The sequence below is a fragment of the Zootoca vivipara genome, chromosome 7, assembly GCF_963506605.1.
Source record: "Zootoca vivipara chromosome 7, rZooViv1.1, whole genome shotgun sequence".
NCBI classification, from domain to species: domain Eukaryota; kingdom Metazoa; phylum Chordata; class Lepidosauria; order Squamata; family Lacertidae; genus Zootoca; species Zootoca vivipara.
In genome coordinates, this window is record NC_083282.1 from 20,347,125 (window position 1) to 20,365,849 (window position 18,725).

General features: G+C 39.8%; 2 protein-coding genes and 1 long non-coding RNA gene across 5 annotated transcripts in view; 2 read left to right on the forward strand and 1 right to left on the reverse strand.

The window, feature by feature from the left end:
• Positions 1–9,369, forward strand: part of CCDC18 (coiled-coil domain containing 18) — a 30,630-nt gene extending 21,261 nt beyond the window's left edge. For both annotated transcript variants that reach the window (XM_035121720.2, XM_035121722.2), the window contains exons 18-28: positions 960–1,127; positions 2,237–2,379; positions 2,847–3,010; positions 3,432–3,645; positions 3,736–3,835; positions 3,996–4,112; positions 4,806–4,949; positions 5,481–5,684; positions 6,121–6,258; positions 6,857–7,045; positions 7,808–9,369. In XM_035121720.2, the coding sequence (XP_034977611.2) occupies positions 960–1,127; positions 2,237–2,379; positions 2,847–3,010; positions 3,432–3,645; positions 3,736–3,835; positions 3,996–4,112; positions 4,806–4,949; positions 5,481–5,684; positions 6,121–6,258; positions 6,857–7,045; positions 7,808–8,215 (1,989 nt within the window). In that variant the 3' untranslated portion in view covers positions 8,216–9,369. The remainder of the gene's footprint in view (positions 1–959; positions 1,128–2,236; positions 2,380–2,846; positions 3,011–3,431; positions 3,646–3,735; positions 3,836–3,995; positions 4,113–4,805; positions 4,950–5,480; positions 5,685–6,120; positions 6,259–6,856; positions 7,046–7,807) is intronic.
• Positions 1,124–13,765, reverse strand: LOC118088290 (uncharacterized). Of its 2 annotated transcripts, XR_009557874.1 has the most exons (4): positions 13,504–13,765; positions 8,073–8,170; positions 6,843–6,949; positions 1,124–1,978 (listed from the first exon to the last, which is right to left on the reverse strand). It is a non-coding gene; the product is annotated as an uncharacterized LOC118088290 (long non-coding RNA). The 2 variants fall into 2 exon arrangements; XR_004692975.2 differs by lacking the exon at positions 1,124–1,978 and having other exon boundaries at positions 6,815–6,949.
• Positions 9,482–18,404, forward strand: LOC118088289 (retinol dehydrogenase 8). The gene is given in 7 exon segments (XM_035121724.2): positions 9,482–10,704; positions 11,278–11,439; positions 12,620–12,799; positions 14,310–14,403; positions 15,068–15,251; positions 16,417–16,540; positions 16,543–18,404. Coding segments are annotated over 7 exon segments (927 nt in total). The 5' UTR covers positions 9,482–10,607; the 3' UTR covers positions 16,629–18,404.
• The last annotated feature ends 321 nt before the right edge of the window (positions 18,405–18,725 follow it).

The window sequence follows — 18,725 nt, forward strand, 5'->3', positions numbered from 1 at the left end:
ACATTTGTGCAGGTTCATCCACCTGTGAGTGCTTTCAATTTTATGTTTCCAAAATCTGTCATAATGTTTCTCATTCAAATTAGTGAGAGGTGCTTGCTGGGGTGTATTCATGCTATCTGCTGTTTCCCCCCCTCGCTTAGTACTTTCCCACCCTCTGCGAGTTCAGGAAACCTGAGGTCCATTGTGGGTGTGCACATGGGTATTTGTTTATGCACAAGACAAAGACATTCCTCTTAGATTGTTAACAACTTTGTGTTCTTCTGGACATTTTAACTGCCACACCCCCCCCCTTCAGATGGTTCTCATTATCTTAACATTTTGCAGAGGAGGTGGGGTTGCTTTGCTTCTTAGAATTGTACATTACAATTTGTTTGGTTTTAATTGTGTTTTATATATTGTGTTTTTATATCGTAAGTCCCCTCAAAACTATTTTAGTAGTAAGTGTATAATAAATTTACACACACACACACACACACACATTTATATTTATATCCCGCCTAAAGGTGGCAGACATGTAGTTGCCCATAATCATGGTAGCTCCATGTGGTGGCATTAGAATCTTTGTTCAGAAAAAAGTTTTACTTGAGAATTGGCTTAATTGTGGTAAATATTTTACTCGTAGGAAATGTAAGGAAATACAGAAGCATTAAAATCTTCAGTGTAGCTTAGGATAGAAAGTGTACCAGTAGTATGCAGATATAATAATTTAGGAGGATTCATCTTAAAATAGAAGTAGGTCTTTCCCAAAGTTACTCCTTTTTTTTTAGATAGAAGCATATTTTCAAATATAGACCATACTATGCGAATTTGATTTTATATTATAATGAAATTCTGTGATGTGTGTTTTAGCAGTAGCTTATGTATGTTGTCAGGCCGCTCTCCTATAAATGATGAAATGGGAGCAAGCTGAGAACATATCTCAAAAGTATTAGTCCTTCATCATTTTTATTTGTTTCCAGATACAGCGGTTGCACAAAGAAATAAAGTTGAAAAATAACAATCTTCAGTCAACTAGTGAACAAAACTTCATTCTGCAGCAAACACTGCAGCAGCAGCAGCAAATGTTAAACCAGGAAAGCATTAGGAATTGTGAATTAGAAGATAGCCAAATTAAGCTCCAACAGCAGGTACAGGCTTCGTGATAAATGTTAATGATCAGTAAAGGATTTATATTGTCCATGTTACTATTTGATACACTTTCATGTACCATGTATATTTGGGAAACAAAATTATGTTATGCCATATGCTGCTCTTGAAAATGCTTTCTCTATCAAAATAGTTTACTGTGAAGTGTGAGGGGCTACTATTTGAGGAACACGTGCCTAAAGCCCTGTTGGCCATATAGAATTAGTTTATTTATATACAGGGTGAGTCTTTTAAAAGAGCCCCTGTGGAACATGTGTACTCTGTATCCACGGGGCCTCTTTTAAAGGACTCACCCTGTATTTGCCACTGGATGTGCTCTGTAAAGGCGCAAGTGCAGCATAGGTCTGTACACATTATATCCTGCAGTCAGATTTGCAAAATTCACGTACACAGGATTATGCAAATGGCACAACTTTTTTCTTCTTCTGAAGTTTGTAAAAGCTTATTTGCATATTAATAGGCAGTTGCTATAGGTACAATCTTATGCATGATTATTTAGAAGTCCCACTGTGTTCGTTGCCGCTTATTCCTTAGTTAAGGGTGTTTAGGAATGTGCAAATATGCACTTCCCTGTTTTAGTTTCATTATGTTTGAGTGATGTTTTAAAATCCATATAATGCATTTTGTCCATTATATGGAAGCTTTACAATTTTCATTGATACCAATAAAAATCGACTTTAGGGTAGTAGTACCACTTGAGCAGTCTCTAAGCCATCATTTCCACAGCAATCTTGTTACATTAAAATTAACTTCTCTGTTGGAACTGTTTTTTGGTAATTCTTCAGTAGTTTTATGCCTTAGTTGGCTTTTGATTGGAGAATTATGCTCTTTCCTGTGAATTAGAAGGTGAACAGACATTTATTTTTTGTTATTATACATGTATCTTGAAAACAATTATTTCCAAAGGAGAGGAACAATAACCATTGGGCAAACAGTAATCAAAGGCCTTTAAGATAAAGCTAGATACACAAACTTGCACACGTGTATATGTGTTTGTGGTTTCAGGGGATGTATACCTGCAAATGAAGCCCAACAGTGCTTTTCTGTGTATGTCTACACACTTACCTCTATTAAATCCTTTTAAAAATAGGTATTAAAATTAGAGCAAGCACTTCAAAAACAGAAGGAAATTTTGGAGGAAGAGTTGAGAAAAACTACCGAGAATCTCCATGTAGTCTCTGAAGAAGCTGATTCGAAAAGACAAAAAATAGCAGAACTCACAGGCACAATCAGGTAGGTTCAGAATACTCTTCTGTGGATGGGTCCTTTTAAATCTCTATACTGCATATATCATTACTTTTAAATTCTTTTTCTGAATTATCATTTTTGAAAGAAGAGTTTTCTAGAACAGAACTTTTTAAGCATGTTAGTTCAAGCATTAAGGGCCTGGTAGCTTAAGCCCACCTTCCTCAACTTGCTGCCCTCCAGACATCAAGGACTACAACTCCCATCAGCTGTGCAGGCTGGGGCTGATGGGAGTTATGGTCCAAAACATATAGAGGGCAACAGTTTGGGGAAGGCTGGTATAGGTTATTGTGCTGTTGCAGACCCATCTCACTTGGAGACAGATACATAGTTCCAACTTCTTAAATACTCAAGTTCAAACTCAGTGTGCCATAGATCCAAATTTTGCTCAGAATAGCATTAAGAACACACATATTTCAGTTACTGATTGAGATTTTCTAATTCTGCTTGTTTAGGCAAATTAAGATAGAGATGGATCAATGTAAAGATGAGCTAATAGACATGGAGAAAGAGTTAGTTCACTTAAGACGAGATGGTCACGCTAAAGCAACACAGCTGGACCACTTGGAAATGTCTTTGGAGGAGAAACATGAAGAATTGCAGAAAAAGACGCAGCAAGGTAGTCTCTTTACTGTGCTTTTTCAATAACTACTTTGAAATGAATGTGATGTGTTTCTCAGGGATAATATACATTGGAATGGTAAGCCTACAGGAAAGAAAGCCACAGGGAACAAGGCTGTCGAACAGGCACCCCCAAACTGCGGCCCTCCAGATGTTTTGGCCTACAACTCCCATGATCCCTAGCTAACAGGACCAGTGGTCAGGGATGATGGGAATTGTAGTCCAAAACATCTGGAGGGCCGAAGTTTGGGGATGCCTGCTGTAGAATCTTTGTAGAGCTGTCTAATATGTATGACTAGAACAGATGCTAGCCTTTTCACTGCTAGAACCCAGCTGTGAATTCAGTATGTAGTCCTCAGTCTACACACACACATACTCACACACTTCCTTTTCTTTTCTGCTTTCCATATGCACTACAGTGAAACAGTTAGAAGATAAACTGCTTCAAGCTGAGACACAGCAAAAGGATTCTGTGCAGAAAATAGAAACGCTGGAGCATGACCTGCAGAATGCCACTAAGAAGCTAAAAACTAGTTTGAGACAACTGCAAGAACTTCGGAATATGCTACAGGAAGCACAGTTGGCTCTGGAGGAGAAGTATGCTGCTATCGAGAATTTAACAGAAGAACTAAGGTAGGCTGAACCCTTGTTACTGAGCTGCATCACCATTGCGAACTATTACATTGGAAACCCTTATGCTTTATTTTTTATTTTAAATTGCAGAGACTGCAAGGATGAACTTGAGAACAAAAGGCAAGAACTCCTTGAGATGGAAAAGATACTAAAAGAAAGGAATTGGGATTTGAAACAAAGAGCAGCACAGGTTAGAACTTTATCAGTATAATTTATGAATTTTGATAAGCTTCATACATATTTTGGGAGCCTAAGTGATAACCACAACTCTGTGGTGCATAATTTCATACATGATAAGCATCTTCTAATACTTGTTTTGTGTTTTTGCCTTCTCTCTCTCCCCTTTTTAGGTTACACAGTTGGATATGTCAGTTCGTGAGCATAGGGGAGAATTGGAACAAAAAATAATTAAATTAGAAGGAAATTTGGAAAAAGCAGAGTTGCAGATCAAGGAATCCAACCGACAGGTACTTTGATTATATATTGTTGGGTGAAAAATATTGTATTGAAGTCAAATGTAACCCTTACTAATATAATAGCTTGTGGAAGTTTTGAAGCATGAAACAGTATATGGGCTGTGTGTGTTAACTAACAACATAGTTTTTTAAACATAGCAATACATGTTGTGCCATTAATGTACATAAAATTATAACAGTTGCACAAGTAGAACAGTGCCATAATCACAAGTGAATTACAAGAAGTCTCACAACACATGTTACCTGGACAGCCTATATACAATCAGTACATTTTACCACTGCATTAGTGGGACAGACAAAACAGTTACATGAAACACATTGGTGTTGCAACATAATTTTGTACCAACCACATAGGTGACCCCCTTCTTTTATTGGTGTCAGCAGTTATAGGCCCTGCCCATTCTGAGGATGCCTTTCCTGAAACTGCATATGTATGAGGGTAAAAAATGGAAGGGAAGGAGCCAATTTGAACCACAATTAATGAAGCATACTATTGCATTAACTAAACTGGAAGAGCTAAATACTGTCACAGAATCTGCGCAACTGACCAACTGTAGATTTTAAACAGAAGTTGCAGAGTTTAATTCACATAGTGTATATAAGATGTGCTGTGGGGCTGTTGTTACAATTCCTAAAACAGATAATTCTCTTAGTAAGTAATCCTGTCCTACACCCTGTTGCCAGATTGAGAGTTTAGAGAGCAAGCTACAGCATTCCAAAGGTGAACTTAAGGAGAAAGAGTTGAACATCCTTCAACAAGATCAAGAGATCAATCGCCTTAAAAAGGAAACTGGAAGAAAACAGGAAAAAGTAACAGATATTGAGAAAGTAAGTTTTATTTGCATAATAGTTTTTGTCTGTGACTATAGTCACTATCTGATTTTTCATCAGCCTTAAAGGGTGGGAAAGAAATATATCCAGTTCATGGAAGGGGTTGAGTCCAGATTTGCTCTTCTGTAAACAGAAGGCTCCTGCTGGAGGAAGCAAGGGGTGTCTGAATTTTCATTTATCTCCTCCCATGCTTCATAGCAGATTTTTATAGGTGCAAGGGCTGTGATGGGGGGGAGGGAGAGAGAAGTAATTAGCAAATATTCCTTCCCATGCAAGCAGCTTTTTGTACTCTGAATCCATCAATTTGACAGTGTCTATAGGATTGTGGTCTCATTGCTTGTTTCCCTTCATCTCATGGTGGTCTTTTAAGTCTCATAATATGCTACTGATTATTTATCATAGTGAGGACAGAAGGCTACACAGATAATGGATCTGATAAGGCATGGCAGCAGAATGGTCTGTTAAAAATGGAAAAAAGGGTGTAAAAATGCTTATGTTTTGTTAATGCTCATTGTTTACCCCTTTTAGAAGGTGGAGGAACAGGAAAAGTTCATGGCAGAACAGCAAAAAGAAATACTTGATTTGGGTCAGCAGCTGAGACTAGAACGTGAACAGATGAAAAAGGTCCATTTGGAGCTACTGGAAAGTCGCCGTCAACAGGCTCAAGCTCAGAGAGATGTGGATAGGCTCTCTCTTGAACTGGAAGAAGTGAACCACCTCTCGCATGAAAAAGTAACCGTTTTTCATAGTTCTTCCTGTCAACAGAATTGGCCCGATACAGGAGTGTTCCTGTACCAAATTGAATGTGTATTGGGCAACAATGGCTTCCTCACTTTAATGGGGGTTCATTGGTTCCCTGAAAGCAGAAAGGGAATAGAGGAAGGAGGACAATGCTATACAGTCATACCTCGGTTTAAGTCCGCTGCAGTTTGAGAACTCTTGGTTTGAGTACAGTACTCCACAGACCCGGAAGTGTTTACTTCTGCGGCGCTCGCATGTGCAGAAGTGCTCTATCGGCACTTTGTGCACGCACGGAAGAGGTACTCCGTTTAAGTACTGCTCGGGGAGCAAACGGCTCCCTGGAACCAATTGCGTCCTTAAACCGAGGTACCACTGTATGCATAAAAATATTGTTGCTGATATTATTCATTTTATAATTGCCTTTTAGGAAAGTCGTACAAATCATTTGGCAGAACAACTAGGGGCAGCTCAGGCACGGGAAGCCCAGTTAGAAGCAAGAATGCAAACGGAGATTAGGAGGCTCTCAGCAGAAATACACTCACTAAAGCAGTCTTATACATCAGAGGTAAAAACAAAATTGCTCTTACCAACATGTGTTGTATTTTTTTGGATGTATGAGAACTGAACAGTTAATATTTATCTTGGAATTTTAGAGACTGGCCATAGGCGTTACTTGGCACCTTTGTTTAAAAGGAAAACTTTAGATTCTGGCATTGCAAATAAGGGAGAACATAGGAAGGTGCCCTATACCATCAGTCCATTGGCCAACCTACAGTGATTGGCAGTGGCTCTCCAGGATTTTAGGCAGCGTTCTCTCCCAGCCCTACCCAGAGATGCTGGGGATTGAACCGGTGACCTTCTGCATGCAAAGCAGATGCTGTACTACTCAGTAATAGGCCTTCCCCAAATGTTTCAGGACCATTCATCTTTGTCATCCCTTCCCAAACGTAAGTTCAGGCACCTTCATCAAATTACTAAATCAACACTGATGCAGAACATTTGATTTTGGAGACTGTCATTTGAACAAGAAATTCCGCAGTTATGTATCATTTGGGACATTAGCTTAATAAGGCTATTTGTTCTAGGCCTCTATTATAAGATTAGAGTATAAACAGATCATAAAGTTTTGAATATAATTTGTTGTCTTACCTTTATCTCTTCAGAAACTCTTACATGAAACAGAGGAAACAAAACGGAAGGAGTCGATATCTAAATCTCATCATCTTTATGGGCAATTGCAACAGCTGAAGCTAGACCTGGAAGATGCACAAGGCACTGTCTGTAATCTACAAGAACAGCTTAAGTCCAGAAATGACATGATTGATGCAGCAAACGAAGCTCTGCTTCTCAAAGTGAGTAAGCACAAGAATGTGTTTTCTTGACATACAAGGCAGCATAACAAAAATCCCCTGTACAAGGAGAAATTAATAAAATTATCCACCTTCACTGATACTTACTAACAAAGATTTTTAGCAATTAGGCTTTTGTGAGACTTGGGGGCCAAAGATGGTCCTCCAAGCCTATTTGGCCATTGATACTCCCCAGACCACATCCCGTCTCCCCAGAACCTGCCTCTCACTGGCTGTACTCTGTATCATCCTAGAGTGTCTTTGCTTGGCTGGAATGTGTCCTTGATGATGCCTCTTGCTTGGCTAGATGGAAAGGTAGGGGTGTGTGGAAACCTGTCTTTTGCATGATGGAATCCAAAGCTAAGAGTCCCATCCATTGCTGTGCTTAGTTCTATCTTGGACCACACACACACTTTTGCCTCTAGTTGCACTTGTGATGGGTGTTCAACCCCCATGGAATGCAACTATGGGACTTTAAAATGTCCCCACTCCTGGTTTGGAGCCTGACTAGACATTTTTTTTGGGGGGTGACTGTTGTTGACCTGTGTCTTCCCATTTCCTGGATAATATCTAGATAGAATAAGAAATAGGAAGCCCAATCATGTTCAGTGTCTTCCTGCCCTCTGTAGATAGCAGCTGATGAAGTGGGACAGGGAAATGCTGAAAACATTGTCACCGAATGTAGTGTGAAAATATTGCTAAGCTAATGTGAAAGGCATAATATTATCTTAAAGTGTTGAGTTATTTGTTTCTTTACATTTTTAGGAATCTGAATTAACAAGGCTACAAGCTAGAATTGCAGGTCATGAAAGAACAGAAAGCATCAAGCAACTATCAGCCCCACAAAACATATCCACTCATCAATGGTTAGATCAAGAGCCAGACTTTGACAGGCATTGTCAGAGAAAATCTGCGAGCACTAATGATCCAGGTTTTAAAGATGATGGAAATTTATTAAAACCGAAAAACATTTTTACATCCGATTGTTTGCTAATTTGTAGGAAGCCAACAGACACAATTCACGACTCACCAAAAAGTCCAAATGAATCCTCCTTTGATCCTTTGACACACATTGTAGAGGACGATGAGACTTGTGATAGCAGTGACTTCCAAACTCTTAGTGGCATGCTAAAATATATCAACAAAGAGATGAGTTCTGAAAATTGTCCATAATTTTCACCTGATGTAAACGACAATTCAAGTAGGTATTTCTGTACCATAGTATTTCTTAGGCAAATAGGACACAGTGCACTTTGTCTGGAGATGGGGCAGGGAAATGATAATATTGTTCCCTCTTTGAGTTACATTTTGTGGAGCAAGCATGACTACTAAGATGTATTAACTAATTAATGTTCCTCTAGGACAGACTTTACAAATGTATCAAGAGTGCATATAGGGTCCCCCTTTTTTAAAAAAGGACACTAGCTTGATCAAAAATAAAAAGCATGATCCTTTGCAGAAGTAAGTTCCATTGGTCAATGCTTACCTATCAGGTGAGTGTGCATAGGAGCGCAGCCTAAACCTGAAAGCCATTTTGAGGAATTTTCTTCAGGATTAGTTTTTACCTGATTGTAATTGCAAATAGAGCATTATGAATAATGTAATTCAATGCTTTTGATAGATATTAACATCAAGTGCATAAGTTCTGATTTAGACCAGTTAATGCTGTGTCCCAAGAGGTGTCCAAAATCATTTATGAGAGCTGTCAAGGTAGGGATGGATCTCTCTGGGTTTGTGATAGTGAGTAGACTGTCATCCACAAATAAGATTATCTCTTGTTCCCTACCAGCTGCATGGATACTGCTGATCTCACTACCAGGAATGGGGGGGGGGAGAGTATCCTATTTGTAAATTACCCAGGAAGACAATAAGATCCTATCAAAGGCCTTCTCTGCATCAAGTGAGGGGAGGGCAGTGGGGTGATTATTATGCTTGTTCAAGTCATTAGTATGAGACCAGTAATTCATTTTAACTAGAACTTGAGGTCTGAATAAATTTCACATTTGTTAATGCCTATGTTAATATCTGTTTCAGGAACAAAGTTGTGAAGTAACAGTGTGCTGTTGGATTTGTTGTCTTCATGAATATAATGATGTGCCATTTTATACAAACCCTGTACATATTTGAGAAACATAGTGACTCATAATCCCTTCCTATTTACCCCAATTCTATTTTTTTATTACTGTTTTGAAGTAATTTGTACAGTAGGGGGTTCTCATAAAGAGAAATTTGAAGAATCTGGGTTTATTTAAAACTATTTTCCTGATACTTGAATATTTCAGCTAATGTATTATTATTGAATTAATAAACAAACAATACACATTGTATCACTTGCTTTTTCTATTACATACCCACTAGTTACCATGTGAGGGGAGGGTGGAAATCCATAAATTTGTCCAATTTTAATTTTTTAAAAAAACTGAAAGGCACCAGCTTACCTTGTGGTATTGAATTTTGGGGTTGTGTTGTGTGAATAAGTCCTTCCTTTTGTTTTTCTGAACCCAATGCAAATTAATATTATTGGGTGACCCACAGTTACGAGAAAGAGATCAGAGGAATGTATCTCTGGGCAAGCCATGCTATTCATAATTCTATAAGCCTCTCATGTCTGCCTCTCCCTTAGCAATAACATTCAGATCAAGGGCTATTACATATGTCCTTTTGCTCTTAACAAGCCGCCTTTACTCATGATGAATCTTTTTTTAAAATACATGGCGTTTTAAAAAAATGTCAGCAGGAAAATCTAACAGAAAACGGATATTGCAGCACATAACAGAAGGGAAGTTGTTTCCTTTTCTAGATGCTGAATGTGAAGTGTTACATAGTGGCATGTTTAAATTGGGAAGACCAGGAACCCCCAGCCTGGCCTGCCTCCACCATACATTCTTTGATAGCCTTGATGGTGTGTCCCTGCTGTGGAACCCCTTGATATGTTTCTGCTAGTCCTTCAGTGTCCAAGCAGCCATCAACACCTGGCTAAAAAAAAAAAGGATAGCTTCAGCAATAATGTAATTTGGCCACAATGATTGTGCCCAACAATAATAGTTATAGGGATTGCCAAGACTGAAGACCCCAACTGAGTTTCTTTTAAGGAGGCAACTGTATTTGAGTTGCCTCAGATCTTTTGAAATTAAAGCACCTATTTGAAGGATGCATGCAATTTGCAAATATAACTTGCAACTTGTCCTCTAGGTTTTGGTATAGTTGATCTCCAGTCCTGTTACCTGTTTAAATTCTGATAACCCACCCTTCATATTTTGTTGTTCAAATTTTCAGTTTAAAAACTGCTGAAACCTTGAAGCCTAACTTCCCTACAATGCATCATCAGATTATGCAACCTTTATATATAACCATGCCCAAACATCTATTTTTGTTTATTGCTGTCCATACGGAGATTATCTTCTTAGCTCTGTAATGCACAGGTATGCACCTTTAGATTTGCTGACGCCTAAAGTCCTGTGAATAAAAGCATCCAGGGGAGTATTAAACTTTTGTCCTGCAAAGCTACCAGACTATCCACAGACTGTCTAAGGGAAACGTTGCAGCGCATCTGCTACCATCCACAATGGCTCAAAAAACTGTGCTCATCACAGGTTGCTCCTCAGGAATTGGGCTGGCGTTGGCTGTAAAAATGGCCACTGATGAACAGAAACGATTCAAAGGTAACAACACCTCCTCTCTTTAATTTGCTCACCTGTGTTGCTGAACATTACCTAGTGTGAGCTATGTTGAGTAGTAAAGCTTTACATAGCATGATTGATGCAACTTTGCATCCTTGCAGTCTCTGCAATTTAATTTTAGAAACAAAAGTGTAAGGGTTTTTCTTTCTTGGAGAAGCCAAATGTCACTAGCCTCCATTATTTTACAGCCTGGTCCTATGCTTATTAAGAAGTAAGTCCCACTCAGTTTAGTGGGGCTTGCTCTTAAAACAAAGCTACACAGGAGCTGTTTATTTTAATCTATATGTTTAAATTAGAATTGATGGAATATTTCTATTTTTAATGTTGGCTGATTATTTCTCTCTCTCTCTTTTTTTTTTAAAAAAACGGTCACAATCCTCTATCCACTTGTATGGAAGTAAGCCTTTTCTTAAAAATGGAAATATATTCGTGTTTCTAGTACCTTAGAATCTGGAGCTGAAGGTTTATGTAATCGGTGTTCTAATTTTCATAACCTTTCTGAAATGAAAGGCTAAATACTGCTGTTTGTGATATTTATTTTCCCTTTTTTTGCAGTTTATGCTACAATGCGGGATCTGGCCAAACAGGATAAACTGATAGAAGCTGCAGGCAATACTGTTGGAAACATCTTAGAGATTAAACAGCTGGATGTGTGCAGTGAAGAATCTATTAAAATGTGTGTCAGTAGCATCCCAGGAAGACGGATTGATATCCTAGGCAAGTAATGAATACCAATGGTGCATTCATTTTATGTATATATAATGCTAAATGTAAAAATTTATATTTATTTGTTACATTTATATCCCACCAATCCTCCCAGGAGCTCAAGGTAGTTCCACTCATTTCATCCTCAATAACTGGCCGTTCTGGTAACTCCTGGTTGTATTACTGCCCTAGGTAAAGGTAAAGGGACCCCTGACCATTAGGTCCAGTCGTGACCGACTCTGGGGTTGCGCACTCATCTCGCATTATTGGCCGAGGGAGCCGGCGTATAGCTTCCAGGTCATGTGGCCAGCATGACAAAGCCGCTTCTGGCAAACCAGAGCAGCACATGGAAACGCCGTTTACCTTCCCGCTGTAGCGGTTCCTATTTATCTACTTGCATTTTTGACGTGCTTTCGAACTGCTAGGTTGGCAGGAGCTGGGACCGAGCAACGGGAGCTCACCCCGTCACAGGGATTCGAACCGCCAACCTTCTGATCAGCAAGCTCTAGGCTCAGTGGTTTAACCACAGCGCCACCTGGGTCCCTATTACTGCCCTAGGTTGATGCAAATGATCTGGAAATTTCAGCTGGTCCAAAGCTAGGTGATGGTGACCCTTCAAGTCATCTGGTCCCCGGGCATTTAAGGCTTCAAACCTTAGAACAAGTACTTTGAATCAGGCCTGGGAACAGGCTGGAAGCCGGTGCGAATGGCAAAGCACTGGTATGTTGGGATCCGGTCTCCCATAGGCACCTGCCTGGTCCTTGAGATGGACATCATAAGAGCCTTTGTCCTGGTTCCTCTGCTTAATGGGCTGAGATGGGTAGTGACAAGGGGGAAGGCCTCTTTGGTGGTGGTGCCTAGTTTATGGAATACCCTCCCCATAAAGGCCAAGGAAAAGATTTTTTATTCCCCTTTCAAGTTACACATTTCGTGCTTTTAATTTCCACCCCTTGCTTGTTTTAAACTGATTTTATGCTGCTGGGTTCCTACTAGCTTTTAGATGCAGATTTGCAATGGTTTACATTTTTTATTGTAGGTTGTGTTTTAGTGTTGTAAACTGGCCAGAGACCCGAGTTAATGGGTGGTCCCACACGTTTGTTGCACACGAAAAAAATAAGAGCAACTTGAGTGGCAAATGATGGCTTATTGTTGTTGTTGTTGTTGTTGTTGTTGTTGTTTTGTATTTATACAGTTAGCAATGCCGGCATGGGACTCGTTGGACCTATTGAATGCCAGACCATCAAAGAGATGCAAAACGTGATGGATACAAACTTCTTTGGGTTGGTCCGACTGCTGAAGGAGATTTTTCCCGACATGAAGAAGAGAAAAAGTGGCCATATTGTGATTATTAGCAGTGTCATGGGAGTACAAGGCAAAGTAATATTGCATCTAATTAGTTACTGCAGCGTGTATTGCAGTTTAATGATGGCTATGCTCTGATCCCACGGCTGGAGGTAGATATGCTTCTGAATGTCAGTTGCTGAAAACCGCAGGAGGAGGACTCTTGCAATAGGCTCCCGGTTATGGGCATCTAACATAGGCATCTGGTTAGCCACAGTGAGAACAGGATGCTGGGCTCAATGATCCAGAAGGCTCTTACGTTCCCATATTCTTCAAGAGCCATCTCATCCTACATTTTTATCCCATTTTAAGTGGCAACACTACCTTTAGCCTTTGTGCTTCCCCAGAATTAATTCTGCATCAGCCAGTGTTCGAAATTCCCATTGTTCTAGGGTGGTGCATTTTGCATCAAGGAATTTCATTAGCACAAGCAGTTTCTGAGCTCTGGGTGCAGTACTGCACCTAAGATTTCAGATTAAAACTGCAGAGTGTAAGGGAAGGAGGACTTTTTTCTGTCTCCCCACTTCCAGCTACTCACTGAAGACTGGAGAAAAGACCCTCGTAGAATATTAGGGGGTGGGGGTGGGCTAGATCATGTGAAAAATGAACATAATATTTTAGCTGCAGTTCATTCATTTTCAGCTTTGTATTCTTGTTACAAAAATGTGCCTAGACATTCCATTATTACACCCATAAGCTAGATTTAAGATGCCATTTAGCTCCTAGCTTTCATACCTCAGTTTTTAACGCTGGCATCAGTTGAAGTTTTGCGAACGCTGAAACATCTCAGCCCTGGTTACCTCTGCTCCTGATTCAGCAGAAAGTGATTTTTGTGGCTTTTCCTTCCTCCCTTATTCAAGTAAAGGAATGTCAGATAGCTGGCTTGTGGTTTTCAGGCAAGAAATACTAGAAACAAGATCAATGATGACGATGATTTTAGTCCGATAGGCAACTGAGCTGCAATCTGCAGCTAAAGAGCAAAGTCTGCTCTTGCAACACAATGCCCTTATTTGTGGCATTGTAACCCAGAACGTTGTGTCAGTGGAGTTGTGCCACAGTGACGTAGCAACAGCAAAGACTGCACAGAAGTGTTGCATCAAGCCCTTCTGAAGGAAAGGACTGGGCTGGAGATTTATGGTGAAGCAACGGCAAGATGCGTGTTATCCAAAATGTTATCTGAAACGCTTTTGGTTTGCATGGACTTAGAAACATTTGCCTAACCTAAGGAATGGGAACCATCTGGTGTCTTTTCCATCCCCTTTCCTGAAAACTGGAGGTGATTTGAAAGAAGGATGGCATGTGCATTCATCCCATTTAGTAAATGAGCTTTGTTGTAAAATCTTTTGGGCAAGAGGTGAAAGAGGGGCAAAATAAATGTACGTCCGTTGTTCCTTGTTCTTGGCCTTGACAGTGATTCACTCTAATTAAATAAAAAACCATTTGTAATGCTGACAGCATAAAATGATGTTGATCTGATGTTCTGTATGATACACAGGAGCCTCTTACATGACGGTTTCATCATCATTTTTTTAAATCTATAGGGATTTTGTTCAATGATGTTTATGCTGCATCTAAATTTGCGGTGGAAGGATTCTGTGAAAGTTTAGCCATACAAGCGCTCAAGTTTAAAGTTAAGTAAGTATCAGCCTGGCTCATTGATTACTTTAATTTAAATTTACTTAGGTGCTGCTAAAGCAGCAGTTTTGACTTCACCCCAGGAGGTGCACTCCATTGTCTCTTGAGACAGACGGATGTTGACTGGCAGAGTGTCTAGAACAGGGGTCAGCAAGGTTTACCCCGCCTGGGCTGGTTCACTCCAACGAACATTCCTCCATGGACTGGATCACAAATGCGATTTCTGGCGTCTGCGTTTATACAGACGCAATTTCTGATGCAGTGGAAGCGAGTCCCCACACCGCACTGTGCCGGTTTAGCATAGTACGCGGGGACTCGCCGAGCAGGCAGCTCGATTCAGGGGTGGCTCATGGGCCGGTTAAACGACCCCCATGGGCCGCTTGTGGCCCATGGGCCTTAGGTTGCTGACCCCAGATTGTATAAATCTTTTGCCTTTTACTAAGGCGAGGGTGAAATGCAAGATGCAAATGCAAGAAAACAAACCCTTGATTTTGAATGTTCACTTCTGGATATGGATTAAAATTAATGCTAAAATCAAGCACTATGTTGCATGGCTTTATTCTTTGCCAATTTATGCACAGTAACTAAGGGTTTGCATCTACCATCTTCTGCGTATAGTAGATGACTTACACAATATATCCTGTTTCTTTATTTTCCCAAACAGTCTAAGTTTAATAGAACCAGGGCCTGTAGTTACAGAGTTTGAAAGAAAAGTGTTTGAAGATGGGATGAACATGGATCTTTCAGCTGCAGATAAAGAAACAGCAGACATGTTTGTAAATATTTACCTGAAAAATTACAAGCAAATTTTCCAGACCCTGGGACAAACAGCTGAAGAGATAGCAGAGGTAATGCATTAGAAGGTTTTTTGGAATTTAAGACTGGGTTACATAATTATGGTTCACCAGCCTTGAGACATTGAGACATTATGCCACTGGCAATTGCTGAGCATCAGCTTCTGATGAAATTACAATCCAATGAAAGTGGGGGGAAGTGATAGCCAAGTCTAAAAATATCTGTACTCACAAGGCTCTGTTAATGTGAGTAATAACATTTTAGGCAGCAGGAGTCTAGCCAATGCTAAATGTAACTAGGCAATGCGCCAACAAACCTTTGTCTGAGCATCTTACCTACCGAAATCACTTGCATGTTCAGGATGAGCTCAAGTGGATAATATCTTCATTGCATATCTTTAGGCGTCAGGCAAAAACATTCCTCTTCTCCCAGGTTTTTGACTAATTAACAGTCTATGACCTTTTTAAACGGTGGTGTGTGTTTTTGTTACTATGTTATGTACCATATTTTTCTGTGTATAAGATGATGTTTTTTGCCAAAAAAATGTTAGGCAAAAATTGGGGGTCTTCTTATACATGGATACTGAATGCATAGTGGGGCATGGGGGCAATTGTCTGCGGCAAGTGGGCGGGGAGATCGGTTGTGCCCCCTCCCCAAGCTCAATAACTTTAGTGATTGTTGGCGATGGCTGTGGCAAAAGCGCAATTGGCGGCAAGTGAGCGTGCGGGGGATTGGCAGCTGTGGTGGTGAGTGGACAGGAGATTGGCGATGGGCAATAACATGTTAGCAACACCTGCGGTGAGCACACAATTGGTGGTGAGTGGGCGGGTGATAGTGGAAGCTTCATTCTATTTCTTCGGTCCCAATTTTTCCAGAAACAAATAACACATTTGAAACTAGGAGTACTCTATTACTGGTAGGGGACACTTATCTTGAGGGTATGTTCTGAGAGTGTCACTGATACAGCAGTTTCAGATTAAAAATAGTCAGGGAGGGGTGTGGGTGGGTGTGTTTCAGTTAGATCACTTTCAAAACATCATCGCTGGAACAACATAAGCAACCCAAATAGCAATATTGAGTTAAAGTGCTGGTTTTATTCCCCTGTGTTTTTTCTCCTCCTTGTGTTCTCCACCCACTTCCAAATATATTTGCGTGCGCACACACAGAGTCTGGTGCAATTCCAGAATGTTATCATGCCTTCTTTTCTCATTCTTACAGCATACAGTGAAGATAATTCTGGCCGAAAATCCTCCTTTTCGCCACCAGACCAACACATTATACACTCCAATTACAACACTGAAATACGCCGATCCAAATGGAGACCTGCCTATTGATACCTTCTACAAAATGCGAGTCTTAACTTCATTAAAATGCTGCGGTGGAAAAGCAGAAAAAGCTTTGACTTGGGAGAAGGAAGATCCTCCCAATGAGCAAATGGGTGGTTTCAGCTGCCATGTGGGCTATTTCACACACTTCCATGTTTCCTATATGGAAATGCTTTCTGTGTGGGGTGGGAGATATTTGAAATAGCCCTGACTGAAGCTAGAGTCCTATACACAATCCTTACTTGGGGGCAAGCCCAACTGAAGTTGGTGGGGCTTACTTCTGAGGACATCCACATATTTATGCTGTGAAACTGATTGTCTTCAGGTGGAGCACAATAGAGGTATTATGTTCTGAGATGTTACCCCACCCAAATACATTGGTTCTGATCCCTAGCCCCTCCTTAGCCTGGCAGCTCCTGTTCTGAACATAAATGTACTATTCTGACCACCTCAATGTTTTTCCAACACACATACTTTCATTTACCTGAAAAATTAGGTAGGAGTAATGTGAAATTTATTGAAAGAACAAATAGCGCTTTTGTGTAAATGATCTGCCTAAGGGCAACATATACCACTTTAGGGTAGCAATGGGTGTGTACATGTTGTACTTTTAATGTTTCCCCATGTGGGGGGGATTTACATGGAAAAGTAGCATGTCAGGGGAAATGGTTTATCATGCCTCACAGTCTCCCTAACAGACTATTTTTCTATGTGAAATGGTTTCTGTGTTTTAATTAGAGAAGTATTCAAAGAAAAGCTTTACAATTTACACATAAGAAGAGCTCAGCTGGATCAGATCAAGTTCCAACATGCTGTTCCAGAGCTGTCAAGGCAGCTTATCCAGAGGAAGGATGAAGCTACCAAAAAGAAGAAGTTAAAAGCCCCCAAGCACACATAGTAAGCAACTTTAAATAAAGCCTTTTGGATCCTAACATACCTTTTACCTGCTTACTACATATAACCCTCTCATGCACAGCAAACTACATTGCTCTCCGTCTCATATGCTTTGCTCCAACTGATTTTCAGTTTCTTCTTTCAAGCTTCTCTCCTACTCTATCCTAAATATACCTTCCACACAACATACCATATTCTCATCTCTTTGTGAGGATTTTCTAGATGCTGCCTCTACAGAAAGTACAACTTACTGTTTGCTGGTGGCACTTATAATAAAGGTCAATTCACATAACAAACTTCTTAGCTATTTTGGAATTGGTATGTACCCAGGATCCTAACTGTATATAATTTACTGTGTATATGTAAAATGGGTAGAAGACAAATTGCTTCAGCAGAGATTGCAAGAAATGTTGTAGTGGTTTGTAACCTAATCCAGCTGTATTCACACATTTTAAAAGCATTTACATGTTACTTGTGGCATCAGAATGTGGCTAGAAATGTACATTCAACTGAAAGAGATGTAATGTACTCTTGAACGTCTGAAGAAGTGTGCATGCACACGAAAGCTCATACCAGTGACAAACTTAGTTGGTCTCTAAGATGCTACTGGAAGGATTTTTTATTATTTTTTTTCGACTGCGGCAGACCAACACGACTACCTACCTGTAACTAGGTTTCACCTGTGATTCTTGATGCAGTGTTTTTTTCATGTGGCTTTCCTTAAACTGGATTTAGAATAATCTTATCCACCAAGTTAATAAATATCAAATGTAACCATTTTTGTACTGAAGACATTTATGCTTTTGAAATATTTCTAATTGTTAATAGTTATTAGATTATTAATCCTGAATAAATTAGCATTCAGAAGGAAAAACAGCTGGCGAGCTGGCAATGTATGTACCAAACATGTAAACTGTGTTGCACAGTGCAGTGTATGGGCTTATAATTCAAGGAAGAAAACTGTTTGCACTGCTAGCTCTAAAAGAATTAAAGACTACAGTTTGCCTAATGATTTGACTCTACTTTTAATGGTAATAATATTCACATGCATTGCTTCTATAAAAGATAAATCTATAAAAGATTTTATACTTTATTATTATTTATTAAATGCACACATGTGGGGAAGGAACAAACACAACCAACAGAGAACATGACATACAGTATTTTATTGTACCATTATTAAATGCCACTTTAACCCACCACCAAATGCCACTTTCTCCAACAAATGCATAATAGTTTTCTGCCCGCCCATTTTCTCCTAACAACATAGTGGGGTAGATTAGGCTGAGAGGATGCCCAGCCCATACT